Raw genomic sequence first — 25,753 nt, 5'->3', positions numbered from 1 at the left:
CCAATTTTGAATATTTTTATTAATGGTGAAAATTTGCTGCTAGTGAGTATTTAGATAACATGGTTTTCTAAACTGTTAAATATATTCCTTTATTTCTTTATTTTACATATAAGCTTTTACATGCATATAATTGAAAGAGAAGACCAGTTTGAACTTAGCACCATTTACATTGAGACTACACTGGCTGTGTTGAATGAGTTCTGAATCAGAACCAGTTCCTGGCACACATGTTATTGGCCAAATATATGAACACATAGGTATATATAGAAGAAATAAAGCAGCCAAGTACATTTCAGGTCCATGCTTTGTTTTCTTGAGGTAGTTCTTTCTATACTAATAGTAATGCCCCATTTTCTCATGCATGTCCAATAAAAATAAAATGTATGATGTTTATTCATCATAAACATCCATTTTGAAAATGTTAAAGCAGTACTTCTCATCTCCATCTCTGTGGCAAAGAACCTGTTTTTTAGGTTTTTATTTATTGAAGGTAGATGCAAATTTGTTTTTTATTATTTAAATGATACATAAAAACATAAAACTATACATAATAATGGGGTACCATGTGATGTTTCAATATATGAATTATTTAAATGAGGTTAAACATGTCTATCTTCTTAGTCATCTATCATTTCTTTTTTATTATTAATTTATTTTAATTAGGTATATATGACAGCAGAATGCATTTTGATTCATTGTATACAATTGCAGCACAACTTTTCATTTCTCTGTTTATGCACGATGTAGCATCTCATCATATGTGCAGTCATACAGGTACTTAGGGTAATGATGTCCATCTCATTTCATCATCTTTCCTGCCACCATACCCCCTTCCCATCCACTTCCTCCCCTTTGCCCCATCAAAGTTCCTCCATTTTTCCTATGCCTTCTCCATTATGGATTAGCATCCACTTATCAGAGAGAACATTTGGCCTTTGGTTTTGGGGATTGGCTTACTTTGCTTAGCTTGATATTCTCCAACTCCATCCATTTACTACAAATGACATAATTTTATTCTCTTTTAATGCTGAGTAATATTCCATTGTTTGTGTGTGTGTGTGTGTGTGTGTGTGTGTGTGTATCAAGAATTAATAAATGGGATGGACTCAAAGAGCCTACACTTTGGGAGTAAATTTTTCCCATACATACATCAGATAGAGCACTAATATCCAGGATATATAAAGAATTCAAAATATTTAACACCAAAAAATCAAACAACCCAATCAGTAAATAGGCTAAGGAGCTTAACAGACACTTCTCAAAAGAAGATATACATTCGATCAACAAATATATGAAAAAATTTCAATATTTCTAGCAATTAGAGAAATGCAAATCAAAGCTACTCTTAAGATTTCATCTCTCTCCAGTTAGAAAGGTAGTTATCAAGAATACAGACAACAATAAATACTTTTGAGGATGTAGGGGAAAAGGTATACTCATACATTGCTGGTGGGACTGCAAATTGGTGCCTCCAATCTGGAAAGCAGTATGGAGATTCCTTGGAAAACTTGGATGGAACCACCATTTGACCCAGATATCCCACTCCTTGGTTTATACCCAGAGACCTTAAAAACAGCATACTACAGGGACACAGCCATATCAATGTTTATAGCAGCACCACAATAGCTAAATTGTGGAACTAACCCAGATGTCCTTCAGTAGTTGAATGGATAGGGAAACTTTGGTACACACGCAGACACACACACACACACACACACACAATGGAATATTACTCAACATTAAAAGAGAATGAAATAATGCCATTTACAAATGGATGGAGTTAGCAACTATAATGCTAAGTGAAGTGAGCCAATCCCAAAAAATCAAAAGCTGAATGTTTTCTTGGATATGAGGATGCTGGCTCATAAAGGTGTTGGGGAGGGAGTGTGGGAGGAGTGGAGGAACTTTAGATAGGACAAAGGGGAGGGAGGGGAAGGGAGGGGGCATGAGGGTAGGAAAGACAGTGGAATGAGGTAGACATCATTACCTTAAATACATGTATGAAGACACGAATAGTGTAAAATACTTTGTGTTCAACCAGTGACTTAAAAAATTGTGCTCTATATGTGTAATATGAAATGAATTGCATTCTGCTGTCATATATAACATGTTAGAATAAATAAATTATTTTATTTAAAAAAGAATGTTCTTTTACTTGCATAAGCCAAATCTTTTAACTTGAGAGAAGAATATTGCGATTTGAATTGAGAGTGACTATTTAATATAGTACATTTTCTTTTAAAAAACAAGTCTATGACCCCAAAAAGAATATTCTTTTTTAATTTTCTATTAGAGATTTATAATTATACATAGTAGTTGGGTTCACCCAACAGACTCATATGGAATTTTGGTTCATGCCTCTCATTTGATCTTCCCATTTTCTATCTGGTCCTCTCTCTACTTCCCCATTCTCCTTCCTCTATTCTATTAGACTTCCTGTTGCTCATCTATTTATTTATATCTGATTATTTTTTTATTTATACATAAAGGAAAAATTCCCTGTGGTATATTTATGTATTTAACATGATTTTTTAAAGAATTCGTTCTGCATTGTGTCCCCTTTTCCCATCTCTCCATTCTGCCTCTTGATCTCCTTCTCCTACATTACTGTCTTTCCTTTATCTTTATGATATCCTATCGTTTCCTTTCCCTTTATTGTACTTTAGCTTCTGAAAATGAGAGAAAACATACCACCTTTGAGTTTCTGAGTTTGCCTTAATTCACGTAACATGAGATTCTCCATTTTCATTCGCTTACCAGCAAATGCCATAATTTCATTCTTTATAACTGAGTAGAACTCCATTGTCTGTGTGTGTATGTGTATACACACATATAATTCACAATTTTTTAATCCATTCATCTGTTAATGGGTACCTGGGTTGATTCCATAATTTAGCTATATTGAATTATACTGCTGTAAATATTGAGGTGACTGTTTTATAATATGCTGATTTTCACTCTTTGGGTAAAATTTCAAGGAGTGGGATAGCTGGGTCATGTGGTATTCCATCCCTAGTGTTTTGGGGAATCTCTATACTGCTTTCCAGAGTGATTGTACTAGTGTATAAGTGTACCCCTTTCCCAGAACCACACCAGTATTTATTATCATTGGTATTCTTTATCATTGACATTCTGACTGAAGTAAGATGAAATCAAAGTGTAGTTTTGATTTGCATTTTACTGATTGCTGGACATGATGAACATTTTTTCATATATTTGTTGACCTTTTGTATTTCTTCTTTTGAGAAGTTTCTGTTTAGTTCTTTTACCCACTTGTTTATTGATTTATTTGTTTTATTATGAAGATTTTGGAGGTAACATACATAATAATTTGATATTTAATGTTTATGCATGAAAGCCTTCCTCTTTTTTCTTTTTTTCCCCACTAAGTTCTCTTTTGTTAGTTTATCCTAGGAAAATAACCCATTAAATTTCACATAAAGTAGGTATCCCCTGGTTGTTGACTAAGACATTTTAACTAATTGGACTATTGCTTCCCTTTTCTATTCTTTGTCTTCCACTTTTCTTCAGTTGTTGTGGCTATACTTCTCAGAACAGGAGAATATTGATGCTAAAGAATTTGGTAGATATATCCCCTTGCAGGTAGTTTGGTGACTTACATTTCTAACTGTCTGGTCTAAGTACTGAGCTCTTTAAGCAAATCATTAAAACCCATGCCTCAGTTTCCTGAACTGTGAAAGGAGGATAAGTCAGACAATCTCTTTGACCCAAGTAAATTCTAATACTATTGGGGCTTTATGATTTTTTATACTTTTAATTTTACATGACACGCATACTGCTATGCGTTTGATCAAGGTCATCCTTTAATTGATCTCATTAACTGCCTTTTCTTAGGGGTGTTTTACAACTTAAAATTAGCTGCTTTAAATTTTAATTATAACTTATAAAAATTTTCCATACATTTATTTGAGGGAATTTGGTAATCTTTTTCTTCTTCAAGAGGGTAAAAAGACTTCTCATATTTGTGTTTATTTATATAATCCCTTTCAACAATAATATACAGACAATATATTTAGCATGAATTAATAAATATCACTGAAAACTGAAAAGTGAGAACCAAGCAAAGAAGAATAAAAATACACTTACCAAAAATGTCACTATGATTACTTTGGGTGTGCTTCATAATTGACTGTGAGCTAGTACAGCCATGAAAAAAATAATAAAGATAGGTTTAGTTTCATACTTTATACTATAAAAGGAGTATAAAGTATGAAACTACTTGAAGAAGCCAAGTTTTCCTTGATATCATATTATAAAAGAAACTCCTTATGGGTCATTATGTAGAGGACACAGAAATATATTATATACAATTTATTTCTTGCTTTTTTATTTTATTGTTTGTTTATTTTCCTAACTTCGAAGAAACAGAATTTTTCCTAGTATCTACATTCATGACCTGAATACACTAACTGAATAGTTAGTAAAACAATAATTGTTTATAATAGTTAATTTCACATATAAATTGAACTTGTATTTGGGTTTAAAAAATTAAACTCACAAAACTTTACAGTCTTGCTCTCTCAGGCACCATAGTTCTAAGATATAATGATCCATTATCCCATGTTCACATTAGTGCATAACACATTTTATTATAAGTCCTTTATCTGACATCTCCCCAAACCCTCACTTGACTGTGGGCTTCAGTAGGCCAGGAATCCTATCTTATTCACTTGTAATACTAACACTAATCACATTGCCTGTGCATAGTAAAGTACTCAATGCATATTTTAGTGAATAAGTAAAATACTGACTTTAAGAATATTTGTTATCTCTCTCTTTTATAATTCAGAATTATGGCTTGGAAACAGAAAATCTAAAAACCCTTTCTCACAAGTTGAATGCATCTGCCAAAAATCTACAGAACTTTATAACAGGAAGGAGAAGGAGTGGTCATTATGATGGAAGGACCAGCCGAAAATTACCAAATGACTTTCTCACTTCTGTTGTGGATCTGATTGGAGCAGCCAAGAGTCTGCTTGCCTGGTTGGACAGGTAAAATCTTCCACTTGTTTTATAAATAACCCCTTCTTAGATACCCACTTGAATGTAATATTATTTCATATTTTCTTTTGAAGGGATTGAATAGGTAGAAGGGGTACCAAACAATAGATGTCTGATATGACTCATTGCATTATAGGAGTATCACCAAGTAGATATTAATCTTTTGTAAAATTGTATATCTAAATAAGTAGCCAATCAAACATTTATTTGTTTATTTACGTTTTTGGTACTGGGAATTGAACACAGGGGTGCTAATATTGAGCCATATTCCCAGCCCTTTTTAATATTTTATTTAGCGACAGAGTCTCACTAACTTCCTGAGACTGGCTTTGAACTTGAGATCCTTTTGCCTCAGCCTCCTGAACCACTAGGATTATAGGCATACACTTCTGTGTCTGGCTTCCCATCAATAATTTATCTCTAACAACTAAAGAATACTTTTGCTATTTTTAAACAAAAGTCATTATTTGGCTATCATAACGAAGTTTAAAGTATTGTTTTGTCTCCTTATTTTCTTTATTCTTTATATTAGTCATGTTTAAAAAGTGACAATTGGTATTTTCTATATTGTTTTAAATGTGTAAGTAGATACTGACACTTTAATAGCATGCATTATGTGTCTCCTTACCCTTGCATTTATTTATCTTCTGTTATTATTCATGTTGCTCTTTCTTGGAGTATTGTAAATGCACTTTTAGACATTGTTTTTAGTTCAGTTAATTTTAGTTTGCCTTGGAACACATAAAATAGCATAAATTTTTGGTAATATGAAATGAAAAAGATTAGATTAAAATTGTACATTTGGATAAATGTAATGGTAAACCATATTACAGCTGTTTCCTTTAAGAAATAAGCAAGCTCTTTACTTTCATTTTTGACATTTTTTGTAAGGTGTATGTACTGTGTTATACTGGTTGATTAATCACATTTTTAATGAACTTTGTCTTTTATAAGAAACTGATAACAAACAAACTTACCAGAATGATTTTCTTGAATAAATGTCAGTAGGATGTACATACATGTACACATATAACATATCAGTGTTACATTTTAGCTTTTTGAAAACCAACTATATTAAAATTAAAGTCTTTGTATTTTTAAGGTAAAAACTAAGAAACATTTTGGTTAATTTTAATTGTCTAAATTTATATGTATACATATATAAACATAATATAAAGTGATGATCCTAAATTCAACCTAAGTACTAAGCTGTGTTAACTAACTTTTTGATGTTTAATAGAATATTTCTTTGCATTATAATATCATTAAAATTTAATTCTCACAATTATCTAAATCATATTGATCCATCATTAAAAGCAATTGCATTTTAAATAAGTATATTTCAAATGTTATTACTAATGGTTAGTAAATAAAATGCAGCTTATTCCTTAAATAATATAACACAGGATTTTTTGAGAGGCTTCTCAATAATCAGAAAGCTTAAAGAACATATTGATTTTAGTTATATCTTCTTTTACAATCACCTGCCATATAATTGCAAATTTTCCCAGACTTGATATTTCTATTTAGTAAATTCTTTTATGTTTTCTTTTTACTCTGTTAGACAAGTAGATTGTTAGAATGATTATAGAATATTTTTACTTCTTAATAACAGATGACTATTTATAAAACCATAGTGCATTTTAACATTATAGAAGTCTCTGAGACTTTATTGTATTATTAATTTTTATGCTGGTATTATTTTTATCATCTAATAAGATGCTCTTGGTAAATATTAATTCTAAAACATGTACAAAGACATATAGGTGTGCCTACAAATATACAAAAAAAACCACATATAGCAGTCTATGGATCAATCAATGGTGTTTTGTGTTTATTTTATAAGAGAAATGGTGACAAAAAACCTGAAAGAAATAATTTAGGTTGTCTATTTGGCCTCTATTGCTGCAAAGATTCTCACAATGCATATTTTCTCTTATATCATACTATAGTTCTCAATTAAATCAATAAAATCATTTGATATTTTTACTATAAAAATGAAATAAGTACTTGAAAAAATAAAGGAAAATTAAGTTAACTTTAAAATCTTCTATTGAGTTTTTTTGTAAATTTAAAAAAGAAGCTGAACTTTTATTTTCAAGATCTTTCACAGTAAAATTCAGCTCCAGGCTGTCTTGTCTTAATGATGGTTCTTTAACAGCTTAAATTAAGAAAAGAAAAAGGAAAAGCTGAAGGAGAAAAACAAAATAAAGAAACAAAATTCTTTGCCGTGAATTTGTACTTTATGGAAAAGGCAATGGGGAGCTGCTTAGGGTTTTTGTTGCATTCCTATCTGTAAATTTAAAAAGTGACTTGGGCTTCGTGCTGGAAAATATTAGAGAAGAGTAAACTATAAGAAGGGAAACCAGTTAGAAGGCTTTTTTATTTTTTAGGAATTAATCATGCTGCTACTATTGATGGTGATACTAATGTTAACTTTGGTGATGACAATATCTGTGGGGCACAGATACCTCCAGACACACTCTGTTTGGTCAAAACAAGCCAAAAAAAAAAAATAAGGATGTCTTCATTTGCATATAGGAAAAACTAGAAATTTGTGAGGTTAAATCCAAAACCAAATTTTAAGTAAATGAAGGAGCCAGGAGTCATTTCTGAGAGTCTAACTACAGGAATGTATTCATTCTACTGCTTTTGGTTGAGATTTTAAATTTGAAAAGCAGTGAAAAGAATGGAAGAAAGAGTTATTTATGCAGATAAATAATACCCAGTGACAAGTAAAATCTAGAGAGTAAGAGAAAGGAAGATATTGGAATAAATAAGTTGTCTGAGTTAACTGACTCAGTGGATGGTGGTATTCTTATCAAAACAGAAAGGTTTAAGGGTAATTATTATAAGAATAGAGTCTACTTATCCTACTCAGTTTTTTAAAATACTTAAAGCTTCTAATAATTTATAGGACTTACTTTTAGGTATTATGCTTATAGTTTCATCTATCTACTCTTTTATATATGCTTTAAGAGAGCAGAGATTTTTCATCTGCTTTGTTTATTGATATCACAATTATCTAGAAGAATTCCTAGTGTATATTATCTGTTTATATAAATATAAATATAAATATAATTTTTGTTGGTACCAGGAATTGAATCAGGGGCACTTAACCACTGAGCCACATCCCCAGCCCTTTTTAATTTTTTTTTTTTATTTTGAGAAAGGGTTTCACTAAGTTGCTCAGAGCCTCCCTAAATTACCAAGGTGGCTTTGAACTTGCAATCCTCCTGCCTCCGCCTCCTGAGCCACTGGGATCACAGGCATGCACCACCCCAGCTTCCAAAAATATTTTTGAATCAATGGAGAGAGGAGTTGAGAATGGAATCATTAAAGCAAGGACAGTGAAGAGTTTGAAGGACTATCTAAACTTATATGTAATAAATCCAATCTGATGACTGGGTAATAAAGACTTCGAAGGAAAAAAAGAAAGTAGTCAATAGGTTCAGATATTGAGAGATTAAGTAGGGTAAGGAATCAAAGTGTTTGCTAGATTAAGGAAATCAGGATATGACTTTAGTTGGTTGGAAGTTAAGGTAAGTGAGAATTCTTGGAAAAAAAATCTATGAAATTATTTGTACTTCAGAATAGTTTTATATAATACTAACTTCCCCTTTTCACTGATTTTTAATCTTTTAGATTAGGAAAAAAGGAAAAACAAATTATCAGTACCACTAATATATTGGGAAACATAACTTTGCTTTCTCTTCTTCCCTGGGTTGGATGAAGATCTATCTTAACTGCTCCTTAGCTTATATAAATTTTATAAGGTACTGAGATCATTTTAAATATAATAGAAATTTAGGGCTAGCATGTATGAGGCTCTGGGTTTGATCCCCAATACTGCAATAAATGATAAACAAATGAGTGAATGAAACAATTGAATAGAATTCTATCTATAACTGTGCCAGATGAAATATTTAGGCAATTTGTTTTCCCAACAAGTGGTATAGACTTTTAGTAGACATTGTTAGCGTGCATGTGTTTAAATTATATTTTTATTCCTTTCAAAGAAGCAAAATATTTTCTAGGTAGCAACAGGAGTGCCAGGTAATACTCCACATGTCTTCCTGTTTCAGTGTATCTTGTAATGTTTATACAGAAAACAAAACACTCTAACTAAATGCTAGAAAAAAAAAGAACAGTGTTCTCCATGACTATTATTGTGAATCCCCCAAATACATTGTGATGTGGTATAAAAAAGCAGAGGACTGAGAAAGAACTGAGTCTCAGCTCTGCCTCTAGCTCTTGGTAATAACCCCTAGCCTCTGTATTTTTATTTTCTTTTTAGAATAAGGGTGAAAGGTTTGCAGAATTTGAAGTTCACTTCTAAATACGAATGTTTTATAATTGATTGATCTTGTTAACCAAAGCCAAATGAGTGATATTTCCAAATTATTCCCCTTTGTGTAATATTAAAGAATAAACACTTAAAAAATTGTTTCTGACTTTTAGAATTGTGATTTAAGTGCCTGCCTACCTCTCCTAAAATATTTAGTTAATATTTTTTATTTATTTCATCTTAAGTTCTAGAAATAATCTACCTTAATATTTTCTTTATGTAAAGTTAGAGTACATCTTGTCGTTTAATTTGTTTTCTTTTGAAACTTAAAATTAAATATTTAGTTATAAAATTTCCATACAAATAATGCCGACCAAAATTTCTTACTGTTTTGGTTTGTGAGTGTAGATTTGACTGAATTTGGGAGTTATTAAATGGCCGCTGCAATTGAATTTTGCCAAGTATTTGATATTTACCTTTAGTTTACTCTTTTGGTATGCAACATAGTATATAATTCGCTAGTTGAAGAATAAAATTTTATCTGTTTAATATGACTGTTTTGATGTTGAACAACTGTTTTTGCTTTTAAAGAGTGGTAATTTTTTGGCATTAAGAAATTTGTTATTTGTGACATTTTGGAGAGAACTTGCATGCAAACAATATGATTTAGGTTTATTGCAGTTTTATTTTATGTTGCTTAAAGGGAAAGAAATGAAATGAGTAGGTGAAAGTCTTTAATTTTAAATACTCTACTAGATGCTTTATCATATGTATCAACTCTTTGAATTCTCAAAAAGCAGATATCATTATAACCATCTTACATATGAACTTAAAGTTGTTCATGTAGTATGAAAATTATACTTTGAATTTGTCTTTGTCTCACACTCGAAAGCTCTTCTCATTTTAAATATTGACTCAAGTGAAACAGCAGACTTTCCTAGAGGAAAAGACTCAGAGGTGAATCACAGTTGGTAGCTTTACTTTTTATTTTTAATGCATGGCTTACTTGTCTATTTTTAACCTGTGTCTTGCTGTTTTTGACACCTCATATTTTATGAAGTTTTCTTTGGCTTTGCCAATAAACACACACACACACACACACACACACACACACACACACACAATCTAGGTACACTAGTAACAGTAAAAATGTTCAAAAATTTTAAATAGAAAGTTTATTTCACTATGGTAAAACTTTATTTCGAGACTCTCATTTTTATCATTACTTTGTAATTCTTTTTTATTGATTTTTTTATATATGACAGTGGAATGCATTACAATTCATATTACACATATAGAGCAAAATTTTTCATATTTCTGGTTATATATAAAGTATTTTCACACCAATTTGTGTCTTCATACATGTACTTTGGATAATTATGTTCATCACATTGTTTATAAAATCTCTTTTAAGGCCATTCTCTTTTGAAGGAATCAATGAGATATCTTACACTGAAAATGTTTTATATTTAAGCTATAAGAACTTAAATTGTCAGTTTTTGAGGAATCTTCCTACTGTTTTCCAAAGTGTTTGCACCAATTTGCAGTTCCACCAGCAATGTATGAGTGTGCCTTTTTCTCCACATCCTAGCCAACACTTACTATCGCTTGTATTCTTGATTAATTGCCTTTCTGACTGGAGTGAGGTGAAATCTTAGAGCAGTTTTGATTTGCATTTCTCTAATTGCTAGAGATGGTGAACATTTTTTCATATGTCAGGGGAAAATGTTTTATTTGAAAAAAATTTTTGAAATCTTTTATCTTAACTAAGATAAGAGTTATTTAACTAATTTCTTCTTCCATGATAGGAAACCATAGAATAAAAATTAATTCTATACCAAGAAAAATTAAGACCATGAAAGCTATGTCAAACACCACCTACCAGATAATGTGGTTCATTGTTGTCTGGTGTGATCTCCTCTCATGTGCTCATTGCTCCTCACTTGGTATCATTTGTTTGAGAAAAGAGCAGTGATATTAGCACTAAGACTATTCACGGACTTCCCTAAGGCTTCAGCAGTGCCAACCTGAGAAATAAAAAGGCATCCCAGATTTTTCTTATTGGCTTCTACTTTTTTAGGATTTTAGAACTATTAATAACTTTTCCTTCTTGTAATGTTTTCTTTGAGGAGTATGTACAAATAATAATATCTTATAGGGTTATAAACCTTTGCATAAGAGAAAATATTTTTTCACGATCTAAATGGGTTAATTCCTATAATAACCATTTATTGATAAACTAAGGAGTTTTTCTTTTTTCCTTTGTGGCATGTAAAAGTTTTCTTGCTATGAGTTACTGTGTTCTTTTCATAAGTATTGCAAACTCTAGTTTAGGGTTTCTTTATTATTTTATTTTGTTTTATTTTTGTGCTTTTCATGTTCAGTTATTCTATAGAGACCAATTTATTTTATCTGACAGGTGAACTTTAAATCATGATTGATTGGTCATCTTTTATAACCTCTAAATATTGGAACCTTACCTGTCAGCCTCATATATTTAATTATATATGTAGATAGTCCAGGTCATCATACCAGACATTAATATCAGTTAGCTAAGAATGACTCAGTATGACTGCTTGTCATTTGCTTTAAGATGAAAATTTTACAGGGATTCTTAATTACTTCACAAGAAAATCAGTTTTTTCCATGGTATGCATTTAGATTTCTTCCCATTTTTCTTGAAATTTAATCTTGAAAAGCTTGGTCTACTTAAAATAGGAGTGGTCAGGGAAAAGGAAAACATGCTGTAGAATTAAGTTGGTTACAGGCATTTAGTTATTAAATAGATTTTTTGGTATATTTTGAAGATCAAATGTGAGATTATTTTAAGCACTTATAAAAAATCATATAGTATTTAGTTGCATCACTTTTGAATGAAGTTTAAATATTATGAACAAATTCTACCCTTTTAAAACCCAGGAACCAAAGCTCTTTCAAAATCTACTGCACACATTTTTTAATTCTTAATTTGAAATGCCAGTTTTTATGCTGCAATACAGCAAAAAAAAAAGGTCTTTAAGCAGTTTTTTTTAAAATTAATGATTTTTCTCCTAGAAGTGCTTGTATCTTTTGTAAAACGTAATTTTATTGAGGCCTAAATTCATTTTATAAAATTCACCAATTTTAAGTATACAGTTTGATGAGTTTCATGAAACTTAGATATCAATATGAAACCATTTTTATAATCCAGTTTTAGAAAATTTCCATCAGGATGAATTTTTAAGCAATTTTTTATTTATATATGACAGCAGAATGCATTACAATTCTTATTACACATAGGATGAATTTTTAAATACTGGTTTCTACCAATAAGTCTACCTTGTACAGAATGGAATAGCAGCCACTAGAGTTAGGGAGGGATGGGAGTAAGAGGGACAGAATGAAATTAGACTTCTAGAAGCTGGGAAGAGTGCTAAGAGGGTTTGAAGTATAGAAGAAAGTTGGATAAACATAAATTAGTGCATGATATATGCATATATGGAAACATCACAGTGAATCTTATTACTTGTATAAATAATATGTGTTAATAATAAGAAGAAAGTGGTTTTATGTAGAGGTTATTTTTAAGCCCAAAACATAAGTTAATCACATTTTTTCTTATTAACTTTATTCAAATTCTTAATATCACCTAAGATCTTAGTAAATTATATTGATGTAGATAAATTGGAGTGGAAGAAGCCCATAACAGACTGTGGTGTATAGAAATATTTAGAAAACAATGTTAAAACCATTGGGAAAAGGTAATTTAATAAATGGTTTTGAGGTAGTTGGTTAAGCCTTTGGAAAATAAATAATGATAGAATACTATCTGTTATTTACTGAAGAAAATTATAGGTATATTGGTTATGTAAATAGAAAATATAAATCCAAAAAATAGAAAAATAATATAGGCAAAATGATTTCTAGATCCATAAAAAATGTTAAGTATAAAAATATGGAATAAAATAAATACACTACTTGTCATTGATTACAGAAAAATGAAAAACATGTAACAAAGTATTAGAACAGGCTAGAAAAATTACTTGTAACAAATAGATATGAGAAGCATAAAGTCAATGTGTACTAACTAAATATTGTGTATTCAAATTGATAAAAACATCAAAATGTAATAGATGAACATACAAAATCAACAATTCAATAAAGAAGATAAGAGATTGCTGATAAGATGTGTGTATCAAACAATAAAGTACTTGAAGCAAAAATTGACAGAATTGAAAGAAGTCATAGACAAATCCACAAATGGTTACATGCTTCATCTCTTTTCTCTTAAGAATTGTGAAAACTACTAGAAAGTTAGTAAGGATTAGAAAAGTGAAACACCTCCACCAAACAACAGGATATAGTTGACAGTTTTAGAGCACTCCATTCAACAGAATACAAATGTATTTCAAGTGCCCAGAGACAGTTCATTAAGATAAACTGTATCTGCATTGTAAAACAAATTTCAATAAACTTAAAATTATTGAAATCAGATAATGGAGTCACACTAAAACTCACCATACTTCTGAGTAATCCAGTAGTCAAGTGAGAATTCTTAAGGAACATTAAAAAATACATTGAGCAAAATATTTTTATACAACGAAACAATTTATGGCATGCAACTTACAGCCCTGCTAAAAGTGAAATTTATAGCACTGTATGTTTATATCAGAGAAGAAAAAGAGTTTCAAACAAGTTACCTAAGTTTCTATCACAATAAAATAGAAAAAAATAAGAGCAAAATAAGCATAAAGCAAGAATAAGAACAATTAATACTGGTAAGAGCATAAATCACTGAAATAAAAAACACAGTAGAGAAATTGTCAAAATTAAAAGATTAATACAGGAATACTACAAATAACTTTGCGCACAAATTTGACAGCTTAATTCTACAGCATGTTTTTAAGAAATATACAATTCCTTAAAAAACACAAACTACCAGGACTTAACTAAAGCTGAAATACATAATCTGAAAAATCCTATAGAATAGTCCTACCTTATCCATGGAGGAGCTAGAGAACCCCAGTGGATTGCTAAACTGCTGATTGTACCAAATCCTAAATAGACTGTTTTTTTTTAATTCATAGATATGTACAATAAAGTTTAATTTTAATTTAATCTTTATATGATTATGACCAAAATGACCCACAACAACAATTTAGTGGAAGGAAATTTATTTGGGGCTTACAATTTTAGAGGTGTCAATCTATAGGTGGCTGACTCCATTGCTCTAGGCCCAGAGTAAGACCGCACATCATAGGGAAGGGTCTCAGTGAAAGAAAGCTGCTTCATTCATGGCTGGTCAGAAAGCAAAGGAAAGAGGGGAGGGGGCCGTAGGGAAGATGAACCCTTCCAGGGCACGTGCCCAGTGATCCAACACATCTAGCCATGCTCCACCTGCATATAGTTACCATCCAGTCAGTCCATTCAAACTAGGATGGACTGATTAGGTTACAGCTCTCAAAATCTTAGATTATTTTACCTCTTAATATTTCTGCATGACACAGGAAATTTTGTGGGATATCTCATATCCAAACTATTGCAGAGATTAACAGCAATAACTAATAGCAAAATAGAAAATTTAGAAAAATATACTATAATAAAATTTTGTGAATGTGGTCTCTCTCCCTCTTAAAATAATTTATTGTTCTGTACTAACCTTTCTTGTGAAGATATGAGATAATACATTGCTTTGTGATGAGATTAACAGAGAGCAATGATACAGATAATGTGATGCTCCATTAGATTACTACGTACAGTAGGTTTCCTGAATACAAATACCCAAGACAGTTTATCACATACCTGAGATGGCTACTAAATGACTAATGGTTGATAGTTTATATAGTATGGATACAAGGGACAAAAGGATGATTCACATTTCAGGCAGGACAGAACAGGACAGTGCACAGTTTTGCACACAAAGTGGCATTTAATTTAAAATTATGAATTGTTTATTTTTGGAATTTTCCATTTAGTATTTTTGAACTGTGGTAGACTGTGGCTTACTGAGGCCACAGAAGGTGAAACTATGGAAAACAGGGGACCGCAGTACTCTTTAGGGTGAAGAAAATAAATCTCCAGGTCCAGGTGATCTTACTGGTGAATTGAATCTGCTTAATGAAGGAAGAGCATCAATTCTATACCATCTATTCCAAAAAATAGAGGGGAAATTTCCCAACTCATTTTATGAGGCAGTCGTTATCCTGATTTCAAAAGACAATGCAAACAACAGCCACAATGACAACCAAAATTTCTTATGAACTTAGAAGTTAAAATTCTCAAGAGATTGTTAGAAAACCAGATCCAACTATACATTAATAGAAATATACATTGCAACTAAGTGGGATTTATTTTAGGTTTCTAGATCTGCTTCAAACAATGAAACTAATCATGTGTGAGGTAAAGAATACAAATTGCATGATCATATCAGTTCATGTGGGGAAAAAATTCACAAAATACCTATTCATGAGAAAAAATATTAGCAAGTAGTAAAGTAGAATATCTTAAACTTGATAAAAAGCATATATAAAACGTATATAACAAACCTTATACTATTTTGTGAAATAATCATTGCTTCTCTTCTAAAGCAAGAGTGTCTACTTTCACGGCTTCTACTTAATATCATATTGCAAATCTTCTCCAGTATAGCAGGAAAGAAATGGTATAAAGATGGGAAAGGAAGAAGTAAAACTTTGCCTGTTTGTAAATAATCTTTATGTAGAAAATACAAAGAATTCTACAAAAACTGTCTTTTAGAACTAGGGAATATTGAGGATAGTAGGATATAAATTACACATACAAAGGTCAATCATATTTCCACATAGTAGTGATGAACATTTGCAAACTAAATTTCAAAGCAGCATAATTTATAGTTACTTCAAAAATAATGAGATGACTATAAATTTAGCAAAAGTGCCTACATGATCTATATGTGAAAACTGAAAATCACTGATGTATGAAATCAAAGTCATAAATAAATGGAGAGACATACCATGTTCATTAATTAAAAGACTCAAGTTAGTAAGATGTTAAATTCTCAAATTTTCATGTAGGTTTGGTGAAACATCAGAATTCCAGATGGATTTTTGTAAGTACAATCTAATTCTAAAATTCATATTGAAAAACAAAGGTACTATAATAGTTAATCAATTTTGAAAAAAAAAACTTGACTTTTTGACAATTATTTTTAAAGAAATTAGCTCATTTTAAGTCATATAGTTTCAGTAATCAATCAAAACCGTAATATGGGTAGCAGGATAGACAGAGCCCAGAACTATAACTTTATAAGTATGGTTAACTGGATTTCGAGAATGGTGCCAGCAATTCAGTGGAGAATGGTAGTCATGGTAGTCTTCAAGAAATTTTGCTGGAATACTTGGATAGCAAAAAAAGAAAAAAAAAGAAAGAAAGGTAATCTTCAACTTAAACCTCACATCTTATACAACAACTGACTCAAAATTGATCCATATTAAAACTATGATGTTATGCCACTACATAGCTATTAGAATGGCCAAAATTTAAAATATATATATATAGAGAGAAAAAAAAAATATTATTTTAAAAATCTAGCTAACAAAGACCCTCTCTCTTATATGGACACCTTTGGTATTGGGAGATGCTAAATGTAAAAAATAAAACTGTAAAACTTTAAGAAATAAAGCTTGATTTAGATTTTTTAGATGATAGTAAACTCACAATCAAGAGGAAAATGTTTTCAATGTATTTGACCTAATCAAAATTAAAAACTTTTCATCTACTGCTAAAGACCCTGTTAAGAGGATGAAAAGACCAACTGCAGACTGAGAAGAAATATTTACAAATCAGTTCAATAAAAGACTTGCCTGTAAAATGTATTAAGAACTTTGTAAACTCAGTAGTAAGGATGCTGATAATCCAAATAGAAAATGTGCAAAGTTTTTAAACAGATATTTTACCAAAGAAGTATATATGGATAGCAAATATGCACATGAAAGATATCTAACATCATTAACTATGAGATAATTACTAGGAAAGTATAAAAACTATTAAGATATAGATTATGTATAATATAAATATGGATAACCATTAGAGAAATCCAAATTGAAACTATTATGTTATGCTACTACATAGCTGTTAGAATGGCCAAATTTTATATGTATATTATATATTTTTTAAAAATCTACCTGATAACGAACCTCTCTCTTATATGGACCCCTTTGAGATTGGGAGGTGTTTCAGTTGTTGAGTTTTCTAGAAAGGAGTCAGATTCAGTTTGTGACCAGTAAGCAGCTCTGAGTATTTCTAGTGAATTGCCTGAAATATCTCATTTGAAAGTACCAAGGTTCCAATAATTTGTTAATTTTTTACGTCCATACCTTCTTTACAGTCATGATTTTGTTTTGTTTTCTTTTCCTTAAACTGGGCCTCCCCAGTCATTTAAGCTTTGTCCTCCAAAAAAAGCCTGATGACATTAACAGACAAGAGAGGATAAGGAGTATTGAAAAACCATTGTGAATTTGTTTAGTGGCAAAGCAAATACAAGAAAGAACACAAAGTTGTTCCAAAATAGACGTGAGTAACATTAGCTCAAAATAAAACCTAGGTAAATTCATAGAGTCACTGTGTGTTAGTGTTTAACCAAGTGTGAGGATGGGTTCTGGAGTCAGACTCATGAGTTTGAACACTACTTCCTAGGTGTGTGAATATAAATAAGTCATTTAACTTTTCTCTACTTTTGTTTTCTCAACTGTAAAATGGGAATAATAATAGTGCCTATCGCCCAAGAGTTATTGCGGAGAGTAAGTTATTTAGTGTATGTGTAACATTTAAATAGTAACTGGCATATACTAAGCCTTCAGTAAACATTAGCTCATAATCGTTAACATTTCGAGCAGATGCTGTACTTAAATTCTTAGCTTCTTTGGAAAGTGAACAAAAATATTGACTTTGCCTAATATTCCTTTTTGGTTTTGTGGGGGGAAAGTGCTGGGGATAGAACCCTAGGCCTCCTACAGGCTGGGCAAGTGCTCTGCCACTCAGCTACATACCCAAACCCACATATCTTTTTGTTGTTTTGATTAGATGTAATAAAGAGACCTTAAAAGAAGAAAGAAGTATTAAAGAAGTTCTAAGTATTAAGAACTTTAAAATTGGGAAATTGATAACAAATATTACTTTTCTAGAATTTGATTATTTTCCATACAATGTTTTTCTTTAAATAAAATACCAAATATCATTTTATTAATATGCAAGCTTTAGAACAATTCACTTTTTATTATTCAAAATCTTATCTTGGGCTATTGCATTTTGGTACTTTTGAAAAGCTATTCCTAGTAATCACAATTTTCCATTTCTCTTTGTAGGTCACCATTTGCTGCTGTGACAGACTATTCAGTTACAAGGAACAATGTCATACAGCTCTGCTTGGAATTAACAACAATTGTGCAACAGGTATTAGCTGACAAACTTTCCTTCTGTTAATTTCTTAGCAATTTCATATTTTAATAATGACAGTATTCTATTTACCAAGAGCTTGTAAAATAGTGGTTTCAAAGTTTCTGAATCAAAGACAAATGTTCTAAGGAAACCAAATATATCGTTATTTATTGGAAAACTATGCATATGGCTCAATAAATAGGGATTTTGTTTATCTGAAGATATAAAAATAATTTTAACTTTGAAATAAATTATTATAATAAGGTCATAATGTCTATTCATCTCACACTTAGCATGTGGGTGACTAAACTCTGTTGCTTTTTGTAAAATGGAATTACCCCATTTAGATTATAGTCTCGGATTTTTACTCTAAAACACTATTGGTTTCATTTATTTATGCCCATATAAACAAATATATGTAATAGCTTTTAATAATGATATAACTACCTGAACTTTTTTTTTACTTTGGATATCATCTAAGCCAGGAATCCCAAAATCAAATGCCTTCAGGAGTCCAGAAGCTAATGTAAATGTTTGAGTCAATCCTGATGTAAGACAGAGAGAAATTGTAGAAACTGAAGTGAATTGACTACTAGATATTCTGCAAAAATGTTTAAATCTAATAAAAAATACTTCTGAGAGGTCTCAGGCCTGTAACCACCACTCTTTATAAATCTTATGTCAGTTTATTGCTGCTGCTGCTTTCTCAGAATACTATTACCAATGACGGAGATATAGGGATGGCAGAGGATAATGTAAGATGATAAAAAATTATTAACTAAATTAGGGAAACTGGTGGTTTAATTTATCATTCTGCTTGTCCTTCATGACCAGGGATAATTGTAACTTTCTTATATTGGCTCTATTTTCTCTAAGAAATAAGAAATTTTTACTAATGGAGACATAAATCCTTCAGTATATTTTTGTTGTACTGTACAGATTTTATTTGTACCCTATATAAGAAACTACAGGTTTTCACACTTTTTTTATTTTAGCGTGGAGATTAACTTTGTGACTTTTAATTGTGGAACATGTCAGGCATTCATCAGAATTAAATCATGGCAGTGAGATGTTAGCCAAAGAGACATTCATAAAGATGGTAAATATTTTATTAGCTTTGAAGTACCCTAATAGTCTAACTCTACACTTCAATTTTGATAGCAATAAACTTAGTTTCTGGGTTTCAAAGATCTCAATGGGTGATGGAGAGAAGAGTAATATTTTGGGGAAAAAGTTAGCAAATGTTTTCTGTAAAGAGCCATTTAAGTCTTTATAAGCCGTATAGTTATCTGCCAGAATTACTTACCTCTCTTATAGAACACCAACAGCCAGACAGGTATGAATGAATTAATGTTACAATAAAAATTGTTTTACAAAAATAGACAGCAAGTCAAATCTGGCACATGAGCCATAATTTACTGAAACATTTTTTTAGAACAATGCTATTCCAGTGGGACCAGTAGTAATGTCATCACATGGAAACGTGTTAGAAATTCGGATTCTTAGAACCACTTCAAATGTACTATAAGCAGGGCCCAGGAACCTGCATGTTTGCCAGTTTTCATACACTGATCTAGAGCACAGAAATGGAGACAATAATATAATTTATGGACAATTTTTTTGTACTGAATTATCAGTAGCATTTCTTTAAAAATCTATTTCCTAAAGCTTCACTTTTTTGAGGCATTAAATTTGATCAGAGATTTAGGGTGTGGATAACAGATTATTAATTTCTTTTTACTATGAGAGAAAGAAATTCGACTTAAAGGGTACATGGCATTTACATCATAATTATTCATAGCATCTTAATATTGGGTATGTGATCAGTAGTAATCTATGTATAAATAATAATAACAGTAATTATTAATGTCATTACATGATAAAATCTGTGCTACCCATATTATGTATAATATTTAAGCTTTTTTATTTATATATGAGACACAAGACAATTGACATGCTATGAAATTAAGCCAAAGAATTAACAATTTGATAATTTCAATATTTTATATAGAAAGGAAACTCATTGTTACAAAAGCATTGTTATTCCTATAAGAAACCAATCAATGTGATGTTAACTTCAAAATAATTTTAAGTATTTTTATGGTATGAAAGTAGGTGATTTTAATTTTTTGTGTCTCCTTGGGACATCTGGAGCTAGAAATCAGTTTAAGATTTACTTTTGAGTAATATGCTGATACTTTGTTGATTTGTAAACCAAGACTGTACTTCTAAATGGCACATGTAAGTTTTCTTGGAAATCCTGAAGGAGAGTATCTGCGATTTTATTGTTACTTAATTCATATCTATTTAATGTTTTACCATATTAAAAAGGGATAAACAAAATGATCTTTAAAAAAAGTTACCTTCCTTTTAACTCATATATAGATTGAAGTCAAAAGTGGAGTGTTTCTATTTCTAGGACTCAAAGGTAGCAGAACATACCTTTGTCACTAATCTTCAACTCTTGAGAAAAATAGCTGAAATCATTTTTGGTGAATTAAGAACTTCTGTAGAGACATCAACAGTTATGGAAGTACAGTTTATGTCAGATGTGACTAGCCCACACATTGTGCAGTTATAAGAACCTACCATCTAACTAAGAAGTGATTCAGTTTTTCTTATTTCTGGAATGTATGAATGCCTGCTATTGACAACTACTTTATAGAAAACAAAACCCACTCTTATATTGCTCCTAGAGACTTATTTATTTTCTCAAAAGGACCTTTTCATAGCTGCACTGTTTAGCTCAACATTCTCTTTAAGAATTTTATTTTAAGATAGAAATAGGTTTAAATTTTGTTATTTACAGGTCAGGAAACATTAGGTAAAATAGAAAGAATGCTTTTACAGGTTGAATTTTAGGTACATTCGGTTTTAGTCAAACATGGAATTATTAAAATACTGCACATGTACTCAGAATACAGAAAGACTTTCTGTACCCTCTATCCACTGTATACTCTGTCTTGAAGAGATTCCATGCCATTCTTAGAACATTCTGTTCTACATTACCTCTGTGTTTTTTTTTTAATTTAATGGTCATAACATTTGTCACAGTTACTTCTACCTGATTCTCATTTTTCCAACACATTTCCTATTCAGTGTTTCACCTTTAAGATAGTTTCGTACAAAAACTTCTGTACATGGCTATTCTTTATTCTTGCCTTGCCTACTCCATCCCAACTTAGACCTGGAGCAAAGTCTCAGTTCTTACTTTAATTACGTCTTTTTGTTATACTTTAAAGGAAATATTAGATGCAAATTCTCTTAAGAAACTATGTTTTATGACATCCTGATTTAATCTACTTAAATATAAAAGTAAGTAACTATATAAACAATCACTTTCAGATTAGTCATTCCCAAATCCATGCTCCAGTTTTGTCACTTTCATCAATATTCCACTATTTCCAAATTGATTACACACTTCTCTCTTTGAAATTCAAAGGGATCAACATATGATTCTAGCATAACTTTGGTTTTATCTTCTAGTACTCCTAGGCATCTTAATTGTAGTCTAGGTCATGTGAATGACATATCATCAGTAAAGTAGATCTTAAGGTTTCTCTTTTATGTTGACACCTCTGCAGAATATACCCCATTTATCTGTTTATCTCTGACTATTAAAATTATGTCCCAGTTTTAAAACTATTAGGAAGTACAATTTCATTTGTGAAACTTTTCCAATTTCCCAAAACTGATTGTACCATTCCCCCTCTTTTGGCTGTTTATATTTAATGGTATTATTGATATGGTTGGAATTACAAATAGTACTTTACTGTTTGTCCTCTACTTTTCCTATCTATTCTTGAGACATAAATATATATGTTAATTATTTTTTTTACAATTCCATTTTGTTTCCTTTGTTGACTTTATAATTTGTTGTCATGTGTGGCTATGAATAATAATTTTCTCATTTCATTAGATTATGAACTCAAAGGCAGAAACACTTTCTTACTAATTTTAAAATATAGTAGGTGACATTGTAGATACTTTTTCATATTTGTTAAGATAAATTAACCTGAACAATGTTATTCCCTTCAATTTGTACATGCTCTTTTCTCTCCTTTGAAATTAAATGCTTGAATTATTACTCATTTTTGTTTCCTCTCTCATGTAAACCTTCAGTTTTGTTTCTGCTCTTAATGTAAAGAACTTCAGAAATAATCATCATTTTACATCTCTATTCATTAGTTAAAATGAGAGTACTGATCCTCATAACCATTTTTCAAGCCTACAGTGATAGTGACTACATCTTTCTGAAACATTGTACATATCTATAATGCTAACAGAACATATCTTTTGGAGCAAATTTAATTATAGGCATAATACGTTAGTACTTATGTATCATCTCTTAAATAATCTATTGTTCTACTTTTATGTTATGTCATTTTAGCACTAAAATTTTCTAGGCTCTGTGGTCTGTTGCTACCCAGAGTAGCAATAGGAATGTAGCTCAATTAATTTAGACTCTACTTTTCTGAATTTTTTCAATTTCCTAAAATGAATTTGAGTTATCAGAATTTTTTTCAAAATGAATGTTGTGTACATTGGAGAAATGTTGCTTTGAGAAAAGACCACAGCATAGACAAATATTTAAATTATATTTTGATGTGAATTACGTAACTTACAAATAGTTAATGTCCATCTGATCATCTAATTCAGTCTTTATATACATGGTAATCAGTCCATTTGTTTGGAATTGTATGACATTTATGAAGACAGGAATTAAACTTAAGCTGCCAGTTAAAGAGGCCAATATAAAGAATATTGATTTTTTAAAAAGTATCTAGGGCACACATTTATTACCAGGTTTTTAAGAAATCTCATCTGAACAGTTATGATGATAGTTATGCTTTGAAATATGCTGTGCTTCAAATTATTTTTCACTCAACTTTAATTATTTTTATTCCCTTTGCAGCAAGAAAAGATGATCAATATCTAAAAATAAATTGCCACAAATGGCTTTTCTCCCCCCTCTTAACACAAAGGGGTGGTACTATGAAGTATAAAGTGCTTTTTTATATTGGTCACTTATATTTAAAATAACACTACAATTAGAAGAAAAAGAGATCAGTTTCCTTTAAAAAAAAAAAAACACCATTTGGAAGAATGTATTTAATCTGCTTTATCTATTTTACTTATTCCCAGTTGTGATGATTTGAGATCATGATATTTGAAGTTCTTTTAAAGAGATTCATCTCCAACATTTTCCTCCCCACATAAAATTGGATATAATAACACTGTTGAGAAAGAAGGGAAACTGATTTTAAAATCTTAAGTGGAAAAATTTCTCACAAATGACTGAAGCCTCATTTAGGGCACTGTCAGCAACTGAATCAGAAAATGAGACAGGTACCCACGCATTCTTGTCAGCATTGATATAATTGCCATGATGTGTGTCTTAATGGATATCAGCATAACTTAAAATTATTCTACTGTGCCATTTTTATGTTTTCCACTTCAGACACAAAAAAATGATGTATTGGATTGTCACTCGTTAAAGAAATTAGGCTAAAAGTGTTGGTTTGAAAGGATAAGGTTTGGTGAAGCTTAGAATACTTAGTGTAGGGGACAAGGATGGAAACAGGTAGTCTTGGAAGACTTGAAACTCAGCCCTTTTACCTCATGATCATTTTATATTGGAGAAGCCATGTCATTGCTTGCAATGTCTATAAAAAGAAATAATGATACCTACTTTAATTTATTGCATGTATAAAAAGAAATATCTGCTTTAAATTTATTGCAAGAATCAAATTAGGTATATTTGAAAATGGCTCACAACGTGAAATGAAAACTGAAAAGAAAGTAATGTCATAAAATGACTGAGAAATAAGGAGAGAGGATAAAAGGAAGTAGCATAATCACATTTTTAAAGAGATGAATGTGTAGTTTTTTTTCTCCATTTGGTGTTTGTTATTTTTCTTGAGCTGCATTTACAGTTAAATATGAATTACATGATGAGGGAATGATTTCAACATGTGAAACATTTGAAATCAGATTTTCAAGTGTTAAATACAGAGTGAAAACTTCCTTCTAAAATTCAACTTCTGGCAATATGCTTTGTCTCCTCTAAACTGTATTTTTGCTTTCTTATTTGCTTATTCATTTTCAGTCTTTTTAGATTTATTTTCTGTGTCCTTGGGTATCACTCATTGTCTGAATAGGGTTGGAAGTATTTTACAGAAACCTGTCCCAACCTAGTCATACAGAAACAACTAGACCAAAGTGCTTGGGTCTTTTTCTATAAGAAATGTATTTACTTAAATTGTTATTTTGACTTTCTGACAATTCCTTTATTTTACTTTGTCCCATATTTACCTATTAGAGATATTTCATTTCTTTCTAACAATTATTCATTAAAATAGAAAAAGTATTCTTTAACTATCAATATTGAAAATGTTTATTTTGATGGAAAACATCTCTAAATTATGTATATGTGCTTTCTAATTATTTTTGTTACCTTTATAATACTTTAAATACAAAGAATAAAAGTAAAACATATAAGCATCCTCTGTATATGAATTTTTAAATAAAAACAAATAATCATATTGAGTGTATAGCCCTTCTTAAATGTGTTCCTGGTTGAATTTAATCTAAACACTGTAATCTTAGGTTGTCATTTACTCAAGGTAAATACTTGAGAAAAAATGAGAGCTTTACTGTGACTTGTTCAATCGAAATTTGTGGTTTAAATTCTTAAAGCACATATTTGTAAATACTAAAAAAATTGCAAAATTTTGTAAAACTAAATAGCCTAGGAGTTATTTTCAAAATTTCATTAAGGATTTATTTATTCAGGGAAATTTGTTCTGTAAATTTATTTACAATAGCTGTTATATTTAACTTAACTATATTCCATCTGTGTGAATACTACTTCCTTTCACTGGCATTTCATATCATTTATTTTGGCATTTATGGCAAAATTATGTGGAATTTAACATGAAATAGAAGATTGAGTTTATTATTCTGCCTCTGCTTTTAGATGAAAGCTATGAACTTGAACCAGTTATATCTCTGATCATTTTTACCTACATCTCTGAAAGTTGATCATAC

General features: G+C 30.6%; 1 protein-coding gene across 4 annotated transcripts in view; it reads left to right on the top strand.

Moving 5' to 3' along the window:
• The window catches only part of Cnksr2 (connector enhancer of kinase suppressor of Ras 2), a 262,226-nt gene that overhangs the window by 41,642 nt on the left and 194,831 nt on the right, over positions 1-25,753 (top strand). For all 4 annotated transcript variants that reach the window (XM_077794034.1, XM_077794033.1, XM_077794032.1 and 1 more), the window contains exons 3-4: positions 4,811-5,013; positions 18,631-18,718. In XM_077794034.1, coding sequence (XP_077650160.1) covers positions 4,811-5,013; positions 18,631-18,718 — 291 coding nt within the window. The remainder of the gene's footprint in view (positions 1-4,810; positions 5,014-18,630; positions 18,719-25,753) is intronic.

The sequence above is a fragment of the Urocitellus parryii genome, chromosome X (assembly GCF_045843805.1).
Source record: "Urocitellus parryii isolate mUroPar1 chromosome X, mUroPar1.hap1, whole genome shotgun sequence".
In the NCBI taxonomy this organism is placed as follows: Eukaryota; Metazoa; Chordata; class Mammalia; order Rodentia; family Sciuridae; genus Urocitellus; species Urocitellus parryii.
This window is presented reverse-complemented; position numbering and strand designations above follow the sequence as displayed.